Below are 15,471 nucleotides of genomic sequence, written 5' to 3' on the forward strand. Positions count from 1 at the left end.
CTTTTTACTTTTCACTTTTTACTTTTTACTTTTCACTTTTTACTTTTTACTTTTCACTTTTCACTTTTTACTTTTCACTTTTTACTTTTTTAGTTTTTTGTTTTATGTTTTTAGTTTTTAGTTTTTAGTTTTTAGTTTTTAGTTTTTAGTTTTTAGTTTTTAGTTTTTAGTTTTTAGTTTTTAGTTTTTAGTTTTTAGTTTTTAGTTTTTAGTTTTTAGTTTTTAGTTTTTAGTTTTTAGTTTTTAGTTTTTAGTTTTTAGTTTTTAGTTTTTAGTTTTTAGTTTTTAGTTTTTAGTTTTTAGTTTTTAGTTTTTAGTTTTTAGTTTTTAGTTTTTAGTTTTTAGTTTTTAGTTTTTAGTTTTTAGTTTTTAGTTTTTAGTTTTTAGTTTTTAGTTTTTAGTTTTTAGTTTTTAGTTTTTAGTTTTTAGTTTTTAGTTTTTAGTTTTTAGTTTTTAGTTTTTAGTTTTTAGTTTTTAGTTTTTAGTTTTTAGTTTTTAGTTTTTAGTTTTTAGTTTTTAGTTTTTAGTTTTTAGTTTTTAGTTTTTAGTTTTTAGTTTTTAGTTTTTAGTTTTTAGTTTTTAGTTTTTAGTTTTTAGTTTTTAGTTTTTAGTTTTTAGTTTTTAGTTTTTAGTTTTTAGTTTTTAGTTTTTAGTTTTTAGTTTTTAGTTTTTAGTTTTTAGTTTTTAGTTTTTAGTTTTTAGTTTTTAGTTTTTAGTTTTTAGTTTTTAGTTTTTAGTTTTTAGTTTTTAGTTTTTAGTTTTTAGTTTTTAGTTTTTAGTTTTTAGTTTTTAGTTTTTAGTTTTTAGTTTTTAGTTTTTAGTTTTTAGTTTTTAGTTTTTAGTTTTTAGTTTTTAGTTTTTAGTTTTTAGTTTTTAGTTTTTAGTTTTTAGTTTTTAGTTTTTAGTTTTTAGTTTTTAGTTTTTAGTTTTTAGTTTTTAGTTTTTAGTTTTTAGTTTTTAGTTTTTAGTTTTTAGTTTTTAGTTTTTAGTTTTTAGTTTTTAGTTTTTAGTTTTTAGTTTTTAGTTTTTAGTTTTTAGTTTTTAGTTTTTAGTTTTTAGTTTTTAGTTTTTAGTTTTTAGTTTTTAGTTTTTAGTTTTTAGTTTTTAGTTTTTAGTTTTTAGGTTTTAGTTTTTAGTTTTAAGTCTTTAGTTTTTAATTTCTAGTATTCAGTTTTTAGTCGAGCGGTTATTGTCAAAGTTGCTCGATCTAAATAAGCTTCACATTATTATGCGAAGACTTCACTCGTTTCCGTGCTTGACATAGTCAAGAACAGTGCATGGCACAGCAGTCGCCATTCCTGGTTCGTGCAATTGTACCTGCTGCGGTTCGTCCCGAAAATTATTCGATCAATATCGAGAAAATTCGTCGAAACAACCACTGCATTTATGCAGCGACTTATTTTCGAGCACGGGTAGTCGGGCAATGCATAATTCAAATCAACATTTATTACGGAATCGGAATGCAATATCCAATTTTGCGGGAGAGTACAGCGTGGATTGCTTCTAACCGCCTCCGACAGTATGAGGACACCGTTTCGACGAGGGATTGTCCGATACAGGAAACGGAGGCCACTAATTATCACCATAAATTATATTCTAAACAGGGTAAAAAAATGAACACTCCGTTCAACCGAAATTAATCGCTCCAATAGATTTTATTAGTTGTTGGTCGATTTTAATAACATGCCGGGTCCCTTGTTCTAACTCCCACACAATTCATTGCCGAATAGATGTTTATATTGCTTAATTTAGTTGTTCCGTGCACCAGAATTGACTAGTTCGCTTGTTGAACCACGGAATTTAGAACCACCAGGTGGCGGGGGAGGAAAGGTTTTGGAATCTTGGAGGGTACATGCATGTATTGGACTAAATTTAAATAGTTAAGCTGATTAATGAAGTGTGTTATCGATGGCACGCCCGGTGGATTCACGTTTTAGTGGGAAAGGAGGGGTGTGGGGAGAGGTGGTATGAACCCGGCGGCTGAACCCATTTCCCAATCATGGAATGCGCGAATGCAAATGCAAATGCATGCAAACACACGCTTCGGAAGCTATCCAGAAGCAGCAATGGTCTGGCGAATGTGAGATTGGATTTTGAATATAATTTTCTGGTTCAACTATTTCAATACCCGCTTAGGCCCACCCCGGGATCCGGATCCGGATCCTGCCCGAACGCGTTCAATCAACCGCAGCAGCAGCTCGGCCGGCTTCGCTCCATGGCAACATATGTCTGATACCGACGACAGCCCGGGTCAACTGGGAGAATTTCATTTCCAAAATTTGTTTTGCCGGATTAGGCACATGGGAATATTATTTGATTACATGAATTTGATGGATTTCAACATTTCAGTGGTTGGTCGGTCGGTCGGCCGGTCGGCCTGTCTGCGCCTTCGTGTTGTAGATTGTTTGTATGTACTTCGCTGGATGTAATTATTCCGGTGGTCTTATTATCTAGCCAATCCCATGGCAACACCTTTCGCTGCCGTGTCGAGGGCTATCCAGGGATGCGATTATGAGATCAGTACGCGGATCAAATTTTGCACATGCCCAAACCCGATAGTCGGATGTTAATCAGATTAATTCGTCACCATTTCAAGGGGCCCTGGTGGCTTTAATTGGCTGCCTACCTTTGGCCCGGGAATTCTACTTCAACGCAGTTATAATACACATTTGAAAATATTCATGCAGTGAAAATTACTACAGCTAACATAACTGAATGATTGATTGGAAAACCTTCCACACGAAAAGAAATAAATCCGCTTTTTGGTGAACAGTTCGGTTGTTTTCCTGACTCTAATTAGTTTTTCTTGTTTTAAAATTGTTGTTCTGCATTTGTTGTATTAAATTTCTTTAAAAAAGACTGTTTTCGCGAAAAAAGCAACACTTTATTTTGTGTAAAACTTTGTTTTTGCATGAATAAAACGTTTTTAGAGTGTACTGTTTACATCCATCGGAAATCAAAGTTTTCTCTTTTTCATGTTTCATTTTCGTATTTATTCTACGTGGCTAAAATTTTATCATATACCTATATTCTTCACGACCAAAAAAGACTATTTGCGTTCTCAGTTTGTCATTTTAACTTTTGTTTTATTTTTGAGAAGGGCATAAGCAAAAATTCCTTACCCAGTTTTGAAAAAGGTTGTTTGATTGATTTGGTATCGTCGGTAATTTTCGGCTAGTTATTGGGACTCTTTGTGGGAAAAGAAGGCCCAAATTATAACAGAAAACAGAATACAGCTCGAAGAATTAGACCTTGATCCTGGTTCAAAAGTTATATTCAGAATCCCGGGATAGAAATCTATTCCAGAAAACAGTTCCAAAGTCACGGACTAGGTTGCAACTTCTGAATCCAGATTTCGAACCCAAGTACTAAATTCAGGCCCAGAATCCTGGCCCAAAACTCTGGTTTAGAATCCAGGTTCAGAATACTGGTCCAGATTCTCTCAGATCTAGAATTATGGTCCAGAATTCAGGCACGAAATTTAGATCGTAGTCCAGAATTCAGGTCTAGAATCCTGAGTTTAGGATCAAAATTCGGATTAAATATTTAGTTTCAATATTCAGATTCAAGTCTTATATAGGAATCCAAGTACAGAATCTAGGCCTAGAATTCAGGAACGGAAATTTGGCCTTGATTCAGATTCAAAAGCTAAGTCCAGAATCCCTGTATATAAATCATTTCCAGAACCCAGATTCAAAGTCCCGGACTAGGTTGCAACTTCTGATTCCAGGTCCCGAATCCAGATCCAGAATCGTGGTCCAAAATTCAGATCCAGAATCCTGGTTCAGAATTCTTGTTCTGAATCCAGCTCCAGATGCCATGTTTACAATTATGGTCCAGAGTTCAGGCACGAAATTTGCTACTTAGCCATGGTAGACTAGCTGGCGCACCTTCTTGCGAACGTTCCTCATTAAATTCCGTACTGACTTCTTGGCGACAAGTTTTGACACTTTTTTCCAATCTTTTTCAAACTGTTAAATGGTTTCGGCTGACGAGACATGTTTTCTAAGACTAATGCCCAAAATTTCTCAATTGGTCGAATTTGTGGGCAATTTGGTGGATCCATGTCTTTTGGAACGAAAGTGACATTTTTGGTAGTATACCATTCTACCGTTAATTTCGAGTAGTGGCAAGAAGCAAGAACTGGCCAGAAGACAACAGGATCCTTGTGGCTTCGAATCATGGGTAGAAGTCGTTTTTGTAAAAATTCCTTGATGTATATTTCGCTGTTCATTGAAGGAAGCAGTGGTGATGAAGGGTTTCGAAATCTTACCGCAGCTACAAATTGCTTGCCAGACCATAGCTTTATTACCAAATTTTTCGATTTCAATCGATGTCTCGGACTGGTTTAAGACTTGCCCTTTTCGCACCGTATAATATCGTGGTCCCGGCAAGGATTTGTAATCGAGTTTCACGTAGGTTTCGTCGTCCATTATAATGCAGTTCAAATTTCCAGCAAGAATCGTATTGTACAGCTTTCGAACCCTCGGCCTGATCGATGCTTCTTGTTTCGGACTACGTTTTGGTTGTTTCTGCTTCTTATAGGTTCGAAGGTTCAAACGTTCTTTAGCACGAAGAACATTTGATTTCGAAGTGCCCATTTTTTTGCCACATCCCGAACTGAAACCTCCTTCTTTTGCTCGAACGCCTTCAGTATACGTTTATCCAACTGAATGTTAGCAGGACCTTTTTTTCGACCCGTTTTTATCCTCAAAGGTGTTATCCTCACCGAACTTCCGGCGTTCTGTGCACCATTTGTACATAATTTTTCGACGTTGTTCTGCTGAAAGTCCACGCATTTCGAAACAAACTAATGAAAACGAATAAACAACTGCACAAGTGGTTAGAGAAGAGTGTAAACAACAGGACGCAGCCATAAAAATTGATAGATTCTGAACCATTTCGAAATGGCAGCGGTTTTTGGTTGCGTCCATACTTTCTGGGACAGTCTTTAAAGGAGTTACAGATTGGTCATTTCAGACACAGACTTCATCTGCTACCTAAAATACTACAAACACCTCTGAGAAACGACTAGTATTCGTTCTTTTCAAGAAGTACACTGAGGTCTTTTTTATGCGGTTTTTTGTTATGCGGACTTCCGAAGTTAGGCGTTTTTTACGCGGATTTCCGGAGTTACGTGTTTTATTTTTCACGAATTTTCAAAGTTTCGGTTTTCTTGTTTTGTTTTGGAAATGTATGAAACGAGTTCTGGTATTATCTCGAACTTTTTTAAATCTGACTTTGAAAAAATGAACGATTTTTGCTAAAAAAAATTTTTAGATTACACCAGATATCAACGTTTTATACATTTCGAAGACATTCAAATGTAAAGTAGACAGAAAATGCTAGTTATTTTTCAATCCTACAAGGATAAATTAACATTCCACTGAGGTCTCTCTCAAATATCTAATTTCAGAGTCCAGATCTAAGATTCAAGTTCAAAATTCCGATATAGGTCCGAAGTCAAGGTTTAGGTGTAGAATTCTGGTCCTAGTTCAACCCCAAATTTAGATCCAGAACTTCCAATGTCCAAAGAATCCATATCCAGAACTTGGGTAGCAAATCAATAATTCAGGTCCCAAATCCTAATGCAGAATCTAGGTACCGATTTCAGCTGCAATGATCCAAGAAGTACTCGGTGTGGCAGAAAATCTGTGGGTGCGACAAATTCAGTAAGCCGTACCGTAGAACGACCGGCACCTTCCATAAAGCAAAGTCTTGGCATTACATTTCTTTTGAGGAATTTGGCCTTTCTGTTTCAACAGACTTCGCAGCCGATTCTTAACGTACAGAATCATTGCATGGCTAGTACTACGATCCTACTGACACTATGAATCCTTCCAGGTCGGGGGTCGAACATATGACCCAACCAGGGGGCCACCGGAAGAAAACTATGTTCAGAAGCGTCTACTGTCCTTTTCTTGGTTGATCGAGAGTGACACTTTATTTTGGTGAGATTTTGCATCGTGCCAATTCGTGAAACCTATGATGAAATGGTATAAAGCAAGAACTTTGTCCAATAGGAAAATAATCTGAGCTATTGAGAAGAGCAAGCTCCGAACAACAGGGTTGCTCGTAAAAAAACGACAAAGATTTGTAGAAAGAATGGAAAATGGTTAAGCAAAATGGCGCAAGTGTTGCAATGTTCAGAATTTTGGTTCTGATCGAAGAAGAACTTAGGTCCCAAATCAAGATCCGGCACTCAGGTTCCGAATCCTGAAGCTGAATTTAGGTAACGATTGCAGCTGCAAAAATCAATTACAGGACTCAGGTCCAGCTTTCAGCCTCAGAATCCAGTAGGTAAACTATTCAGGTTCCTGATTTAGAAATTGAGTCTAGATACTAGATAAATTCAGAATCATGGCCTAGAATGGTCTAGTCCGTGGGTGTGACAAATTCAGTAAGTCGTTCAGGACGACCGGTACCATCAATTGTTGAACATATAAAGAAAACTGTCTCCAGAAGCACCTACCGTCCTTCTTCTGGTTAATCGAGAGTGATGCTTTATTTTGGTAGGATTTTGCATCGTGCCATTTGACGAAACCGATGATGGAGTGGTACGAAATCAGAACTTCGTTCAACAGAAAAAAAATTCAAGGTTCAGAACACAGATCTAGAATTCCGGTCCTTATTCAAGGCCAAAATTTAGATCCCGAACTAAGATTCAGAATCCATACTCAGAATTTAGGTCCCAAACCTAGATTCGGAGCTAAGGTGACAAATCCTAAAATTGAATTTCGGTACGGAATTCAACTGCAAAATTCATTTTCAGGATTCAGGTCCAGCATTCAGCCCGAGAATCCAATAGGTCCAATATTCAGGTTCAAATTCAAGTATAGAATCTAGATTCAGGATACTAGATAAGTCTAGATAAGTCCAGGTCTTGAATTCAGATACAAAATTCATTTTGAGCGAAAAACGTAAATTGTCTAAACGAATAGAATAGGTTAACCAGTAAACAAATCTCGAAGACTTACGACTCACTACCTCCAACCCTTCCGGGACCTCTCCGGTCCCGAAACATCTCACCGGCAATATCCGCCTGTGACAGAGTCCGCTTTCGAACCCTTTTCCAGTCCGGGTGGCAGGTCGAGCTCTACCTTCCGGGAAATGAAAGAGAAAGGCATTATTCAATTTATGCAGTGATTTACTAAACGATACTAGCCCCTCCCTGTTCTGAGGGGGTTTGGGATTTAGGCGACTGACGGTAGCTCAAAGAAGAAGAGAAAAAAAAGCAACGGTCACCTCGGATCGATTTCTGTTTCTGTCCCCGAAAACTTGAACCCTTCAAGTCACTCGGAACGGCGGCAGCTCCGAAGGAAAAGGATTCTCGCTAAGAAACAGATGTCGGCACAGGGATCCTTTTTCCTTCTCTCCCAGCGAACGGATGAACGAACGAACGGTCGGCCAAAGGATATTACATAGGTTCAAATTTGTCACTGTCGGCTGAATAGCACACGGACTGCTGTCAGACTGTCGCCAACGTTTTCCGTTTTCGGCATCGCTCCGATGCCGGCCAGGCAGGAATTAATTTCCACCCAAAAATGCAGAAAGTGTAACTTTTCGAATCGAACTTGATGTCGAAAATCACGTACGTTTCGCATTAGGGCCGGGACGGGACCGGCTCCCAGGGCTGTTGCCGTTGTCGGTTAAATGCGAACAGGGACGTGCTAAATTTTTCGCTCTCCTACGGCATTCCATTTCCAGTTCGAGATCAGCCGGGAGCAGTTAGCTACTAACGAGCGGAGTCAAATCAGAACGAAAAGTTTAGTTAAAGTTTGATTCATTTCGGTCCACGAGGGTGTGTTTTGAGAGTTGCAAATTACTGGGCTTAGTTTTTCGGTAGGTTTCGGCCACAGAAGCCTGGCTCCAATTGCCCGTAAGAGGATTGGCCGGAATGGCTTTAAATACGAATCACGTACTGACTTGAGGTTACCGGCCACCGAGCAGAACAGGGCTCCTAATTCAATTTTGCGCGTGTTCAAGAGAGAAATTTCGATACAGTTTGGAAACTTCGGCCTATGAAGTTGCACGTGATAAATCATGAAAACCATCCGTATGATTCTTTTGTCTGTGGAACATCAAAAGAAATAATCCTTAGTCGAAAGTTATTGCTAGATTCATTGATTTAAATTTTTGAAATTTTTTTTTTGAATTCTGAAGATAAGTTCTTTTTAGTTTTCCTGAACCTCTCATCTACCCAAAGAGACATAAAAATTAGTAATGCCACATTCGGACAGTAACATTGTAGGATAAATGCTAATTAGCATTTTAGTAGCTCTTAAGACTGTTTTAATGCAGTGTTTGGCACAATATACAGCCTAATAATGACTGCTAGTGTGAAATCCAGATTTTGAATAGTCATCGATTTACAACAGATGAAAGCTTTGATAGTGCTGATATAAAGCAAATAGATTTTATTTTAAACGAGAGCGACAAATCGTCCGTGTTTCCTGAGATCGCTGGTCTGAATTGTGAAAAAGGTTTTCCTGCTGGGACACTTCAAATGTAAAGTAGACAGAAAATGCTAGTTATTTTCTAATCCTACAAGGACAAAATAACATTACACTGTGGTCTCTTTTTACTCGAGGATACGTAGCGCTTAAAAAACCGCAAAACTAAGATTTTTTTGTTGCCAAATATCTTAGAAATTCATGAAACGTCCGGATCTGGTGTAATCTCAAAAAAAGAATTTTTTTAAATCGATTTTGGGATTTTTTTTTAAATTTTGAGATTTCCGAAATCGAACATTTTTGTATGATGCCAATCATCAATTGTGTTCTGAACCTGTGCTCAGGAATCTGAACTTTGCAACACTTGCCCATCTTTCTTGAAACATTTTTCATTCTTTCTACAAATCTTTATCGTTTTTTACGATCGTCTCTTGTTTGAAGCTGAACCTTCATAATAGTTCTGGTTTCGTACCACTCCATCATCAGTTTCGCGAAATGGCACGATGCAAAATCTTACCAAAATACTGTGTCACTCTCGATTAACCAGAAAAAGGACAGTATACGCTTCTGAACATAGTTTTCTTAATAAAATTGGTTGTGGAAGGTGCCCCCCTCGTTGGCGGTTCAATGCATACGGCGGTGGTCTTACAAACCAGTTGTCATATGTTCGAGCCCCGACCTGGAAGGATTCGTAGTGTCAGTAGAATCGTAGCACTAGCCATGCAATGGTTCTGTACGTTAAGAATCGGCTGCGAAGTCTGTTGAAACAGAAAGGCCAAATTTCACAAAAGAAATGCCAAATGCCAAGTCTTTGCTTTATGGAAGGTGCCGGTCGTTCTACTGCACGGCTTACTGAATTTGTCGCACCCACAGATCGTCTGCCACACCGAATACTTCTTGGATCATTGCAGCTGAAATCGGGTACCTAGATTCTGCTTTAGGATTTGAGACCTGAATTCTTGAGTTCTGGATATGGATTCTTTGGACATTGGAAGTTCTGGATCTAAATTTGGGGTTGAGCTAAGACCAGAATTATAACCTAAACCTTGACTTCGGACCTATATCTGAATTTTGAACTTGAATCTTAGATCTGGACTCTGAACTTAGATATTTGAGAGAGACCTCAGTGGAATGTTAATTTATCCCTGTAGGATTAAAAAATAACTAGCATTTTCTGTTTAGTTTTCATTTGAATGTCTTCGAAATGCATGAAACGTTTATATCTGGTGTAATCTAAAAATTATTTTTTAGCAAAAATCGATAATTTTCTAAAAGTCAGATTTAAAAAAGTTCGAGATAATACCAGAACTCGTTTCATACATTTCCAAAACAAAACAAGAAAACCGAAACTTTGAAAATTCGTGTAAAATAAAACACTTAACTCCGGAAATCCGCGTAGAATGCGTTTTCGTTTTCTACTTCGGAAATTTGCATAACAAAAAAAGCACGGATTATTCTCGTTTTTCGTGGATGTTTGTAGAATGTAGAGGATGAAATCCGTGTTTGAAATGACCAATTTGTGACTCCTTGAAGTACATTACACATAAGAAAGTTTATTTCTTAAGTCCGATAAAATTGTTTGTTTTCGAGGTTTTGAACGTGCGAGTGCGCAGTTTTCTGTGTTTTAGCAAATCTGTGGCTAGTATTTGGAAATAATTTTTCATTTCTGTATTCAATGCACTTGGTAAATGCGTCAAATGTCGTCAAATGTCGCACGCAAAGTAGTCGATATTGATGAATGTGTGACAAAACTAACTGTTACTAATGTAATAAAAGCATTTGTTGAACCCCTTACCCTCTTCAGACGCATCTGGTCTCGGCACCAGTGTTCAAGTGGGCAACGTAGCCTAACTCTTTTGGTATGTTAATATATTAACTCAATTTTAAATCCGATTTTTTTTACGGCGATCAGCGCAATATGCGGGAATAGCTTTGTGACAATCTGACATCGAACGCTGACAAGTCGTTTGTTCGTTCGAAGTTACACGAGCAGAAAATCTGCCTGCTGAAGTCTTAACTCTGTGTACCATTAATTCTCACTCAAAAGCGTTCAGATTAAAAACTCCGCTCTAATGATTGCTTTCCGTTCCTTTCTCTCTTTTTTTTCAGACGGGGAAACACTTTCACCGGACATCACTTTTGATAAAAGCTTTTAATCATAAATTTCGGTTAGATTTGGAATTAAACACGTAAGTATCCGACCGCTTGGTGGAAGTATATGTTGTAAGGAATTATGCACCCAACTATCTCTACAGACTACAACGGATTTTCCGTCAGTATCTTTTCGTTCTCATTTTTTATTTATTTTGACAGAAAAGTAAAAAACTCATTTGGTAGCTCATCATGATGGCGACGATAAGAAATAGAACATCATCACTGTCAGTCTTCTATCTACTCAATCACCCTCCGTACTTTCCGGACGTTGTGCCATCTGACTACTGGCGATGGTCGTGTCACGGATTTTTGCTCCCAAAACTCTAGAATTCGGGTTACGATTTTTATTTTTCAATGCGCGTTGAGCGTCGGTCTAAAAAATTATGTACCCGACCATCTCAAATGACTACTATAATTGATTTATTTTGTAACGATTAACAAATTCATTAGTTTCCTCATCAAGATGGCGCTAGGAATAATTTATCTGTGAACCAGAAAAAATAGGACAAAAAAACCAGAAAAAATGCACATCGACAAGAAAAGAATTTTTATGTGCCTTCACATCTGCTTAGTAGTTTATGTTGAGCCTATTAGGCGGCATAAATGTTCAACATAAACTGTTATGCACTGTCGAGTCGAAGACGAAACGCAAACAAAATTGAAACCGAACACGCAATTAAAGCTTATTTTGTGCACATTTGCCATTAGTACAGAACAACAAAGCGCTTTTCAACAGATTTGCATCTCTAATCTGTGTTGAACCGAACACGGTGCTGAGAACTTTAGATAAAACTGTTCTTTTAGGGACAACAAAATGGTTCCAGTTTGAACGATTTGCCGACTTCCTGGCTCTGAAAAAGACCGATCAGGGCGAATTTCGTCAAATACTGCCCATTTTATGCATTTTGCACATTATAACACATGAGCTGAAAAGTACCGGGCCTAACACATAGGTGGCGCTAGCTCTAATTCAGCCACCGTTTATTTTTTTCAGGTAATACTAACCTTTAAAAGACAACTGGTTAAAGTTCATGATATTCTATAGTTTGTGAGTTAAAAACAATTTCGTGTTTTAATTTTGCACTACTTCTTGGTGGGAAAAATACCGTTCAAGCGAAGCAATGGCTTGAAAAGTGTCATGGAGACTCCGCTCCATCAGAAACAACAATAAAACGTTGGTTTGCTGACTTCAAACGTGGTCGTAGAGGCACCGATGATGCAGAACGCAGTGGACGCCCAAATGAGGCGGTAAAAAAGTGCAGTTGCGTGAATTAACTGACATCGTAAGGGTATCAAAAGAACGTGTTGGCTTTATATTTCTTGAGCATTTAACTATAAGAAAGCTCTGTTCAAAGTGGGTGCCGCCGTTTGTTAATTGTTGACCAAAAACGAGAACGGATTGATGACTCAAAGCAGAGTGTGGTCATGTTTAAACGTTAAAAACCGGAATTTTCGCGTCGATATGTGACAATGGATGAAACATGGATTCATCACTTCACTCCGAAATTAAAACGATCGTCATCTGAGTGGACAGCTACTGGTGAACCTCGTCCAAAGCACCCGAAAGCACAACAATCGGCTGGCAAGGTTATGGTCTCGGTATTTTGGGATGCCCGCGGTGTAATATTTATAAACTATCTTGAGAAAGGAAGTGCCATTAACAGTAAATAATATATAACGTTATTGGAGCATTTGAAGGCTGAAATTACAAAGAATCGACCGCTTATGGCAAAGAAAAAATTTCTACCATCAAAACAACGCACCGTGTCACAAGTCAATCAAAACAATGGTAAAACTACATGACTTGAACTTCGAATTGCTCTCACATCCACCTTATTCGCCAGGTTTGGCTCCCAGCGACTACTGGCTGTTCGCAGATTTGAAAAAAATTCTCGTTAGTTAGACATTTCGCACGTATGAAGAGGTTATCGCTAAAACTGAGGCCTATTCTGAGGCAAAAAATAAATCGATCTGCAGAAGTGGTATTGAATTGTAAGAGCGGCGTTGGCTGTCAGCTTTCGTTTGTTTACTTGTTTGTGCGGTTGAAATTCTGCGTTTTCAAAATGTCGCGTATTGAAAAGAAAGGGACAATTAAGGTTCTGGACACATGGCCAAGTGAGAAGGGTATTACTATGCGAAAATTGGCGAAGCGGTTTGGAATTCATCATTCCAGTGTTAAAACCATTATTAATAAGTTTGGGAAACACTATTCTTTGGATGAGCTACCAGGAAGAGGCAGGAAACCCGGTTCTTCCAACCCGAAACCCCGACCAGAAAGTGGTATCTCTAATCATGAAGAACAAATCAATGTCAATACGGGATTTGGCCAAAAGAGCAGGAACGAGTGTCGGAATGATCCAGCGTATCAAGAGGCGAAATCATCTGAAGACCTACAAGAAGGAGAAAGTATCGAAACAAAATGTAGAACAGAAGAAGGGAGCAGAAACAAGATGGCGTTTTGATGGACGATGAGACTTATGTAAAGGAGTACTCAGAAACCCTTCCAGGTCCATAATACTTTACTGTCGTCGTTGGGGAGGATATGAGCGATGCGGACAGGTCGATTCAAGTGGAGAAATTCGGTCGAAAGGTACTGGTATGGCAAGCAATATGTTCCTGTGGTTTGAAGTCAACAATTTTTTACACTACCGGAACTATAAATGTAGAAATCTATCGATATGAGTATCTCCAGAAGAGATTGCTGCCCTTATATAAAAAGGCACTGTTTTGGTCGGATTTAGCATCGGCTCACTATGCAAAAACCCCTTTCAATTGGCTTGAGGAAAAGGGTATAAATTCCGTAGAGAAAAATATCAATCCACCAAATTGCCCTCAGCTTCGACCCATCGAACGTTACTGGGCAATCGTGAAGAGGGTCCTCAACAAGACTGGTAAGGCAGCTGGGAACACGCAGGAGTTAAAACAAAAATTTGGGCTCAAGCGTGGCAGTGGCAACACTTGTCCGGAACTTGATGAAGAGCGTTCGTTCGAAAGTTCGAAAATTCGTGAGGGAATAACTTGAATTTCATCCGGTTTTCATTATGCTCTAATTTAACCTCGTACAATAAAGGATCAGTTTTTAGTTTGAATAAAATATCGTTTTGTATAATAATTTGAAAGAAAAATTTGTAGATAGCTTATTTTCGATACACTCCTTGTATTATATTAGAAATAAGTACTTCGTAACAAATTGTGAAAAATTGTGGCAGACTACAACGGATGATCTAACTGCCTCTCGATTTCCCGTCAGTATCTGTTCGTTCTCATTTCTGATTTATTTTGATAAAAAAAATCAAAAATTCAAACAAAATTTAAACCGAACACGCAAATAAAGCTTAATTTGTGCACATTAGTCACAAGTACAGAACAACAAAGCGCTTTTCGACAAGTTTGCTTCTGTAGAGTGTGTTAAATTTGTTCGCCGCTGAAGGCTTTAGATCAAACTGCTCTTTTAGGGACAACAAATTGTTCCTGTTTGAACGATTGGCAGGCTATCTGGCTCTGAAAAAGATCGATCATGGTAAATTTCGTTAAATGCTGTCACATGCTTTCCACAGAAGAGCTTACTCATAAGTTCAGGCGTTTGTATGATTTTACTGCAGAATTATAAATTGATCTGGGACTGTGAAATTTTGAATCCATTTGATGCAAACATCGCTGTAAAGCGGGGCAGGTTGATGAATTCAGGAACATGATTTGCTCTTTGAATAAAGAAATAATTCCTTCTATACATCGCTGCGATTACGGTAGGATTTGCTTATAAAATTGTGTAGGATCTGATTTATAAAATTGATTTCAAATGTTCGCTAGGTCCGTTTAAAAAAGCCCACCGACCTTAACGACTCGTTTCGCAGAGAACACAAGATCATCGAATTACGTGAACACTTTCCTGTCAGCAAAAGCCGCTTTCGCTTGAATAATTGAATTGAAAATTCTTTATGGCATTCATAAACTTTCATCCAAGTCTGAACTTTCACTGTTAGCAATTTAACATCCTTCCTCCAACTCTAAACCAAAAAAAAGAGCTCTCTGAAAGCAAAAGTTTCGTCGGTCCCGCAGGTGCCTCCACCGACCACCCCCCCTTCCGCTCACGAAAAGCTAGCACATGTAATGACACATTCTACCATTATTTTGATTCCTTGTAAAAACATCTCTTCTTTATCGCCGCCCTGCTCATTATGCTAAAAGTTTCCACTCCTAATCAATGCGATCTCGCGCCGTTTTTTCTCATTCATCCACGGAGCCACGGAAAAATATTTATGTACCTACACATCAAAATGGAAATTCAATGCCCATCGAGTGGCAGCAGCAGCAGCGATTCGGGAAAATTCTGGCATTTCTTTGCTGACAGACGACTGGCCCTTGACAATGTTCCTTCCTACTCCCACCTCCCACGCGGGACCACCACCGAAGGGGCGTAGGTAAATGAGAGTGGTTTTTGCAGAAATTATAATGGCGCGCGAAGTTGGCCCCTCTCGCCGTGAGTGTCGCACGTGAATTTGAATAAATGAGTACACGGTTTCGAATCCTGTTGCCTTTACATTACTTTGCGTTTGTGTGTGTGTGCGTGGGCGAGCGCGGGTGGCAGTGTGATTACGCGCACTCTGCCTGCCACACAGCTTTTACGGTATTTTTGAATTGCGGCGGAAAAAAAACTGTAGTACATCTTTTGAAACGAGATGCAGATCACCTCTCTCTCTCTCTCTCGCGCTGTACGGCATCCTGGCGAAATTTAAATTCAATTCCACTAAAATGCTAAGCCTGGTGGGTAGGGAAAAATAAGATAGAAACATTCCAGGAAAGTCCACTCGTTTATGTTTTTTTTTTTCACGAACCGGCATCAGCGACGTGGTTGATGGGTATT

General features: G+C 38.4%; 1 protein-coding gene across 12 annotated transcripts in view; it reads left to right on the plus strand.

The window, feature by feature from the left end:
* LOC131426183 (disintegrin and metalloproteinase domain-containing protein 33) overlaps positions 1–15,471 on the plus strand; it is a 1,149,595-nt gene that overhangs the window by 825,081 nt on the left and 309,043 nt on the right. For all 12 annotated transcript variants that reach the window (XM_058588702.1, XM_058588703.1, XM_058588711.1 and 9 more), the window contains one exon: positions 10,563–10,642. In XM_058588702.1, coding sequence (XP_058444685.1) covers positions 10,563–10,642 — 80 coding nt within the window. The remainder of the gene's footprint in view (positions 1–10,562; positions 10,643–15,471) is intronic.

Source organism: Malaya genurostris, chromosome 1, assembly GCF_030247185.1.
Source record: "Malaya genurostris strain Urasoe2022 chromosome 1, Malgen_1.1, whole genome shotgun sequence".
Classification (NCBI taxonomy): domain Eukaryota; kingdom Metazoa; phylum Arthropoda; class Insecta; order Diptera; family Culicidae; genus Malaya; species Malaya genurostris.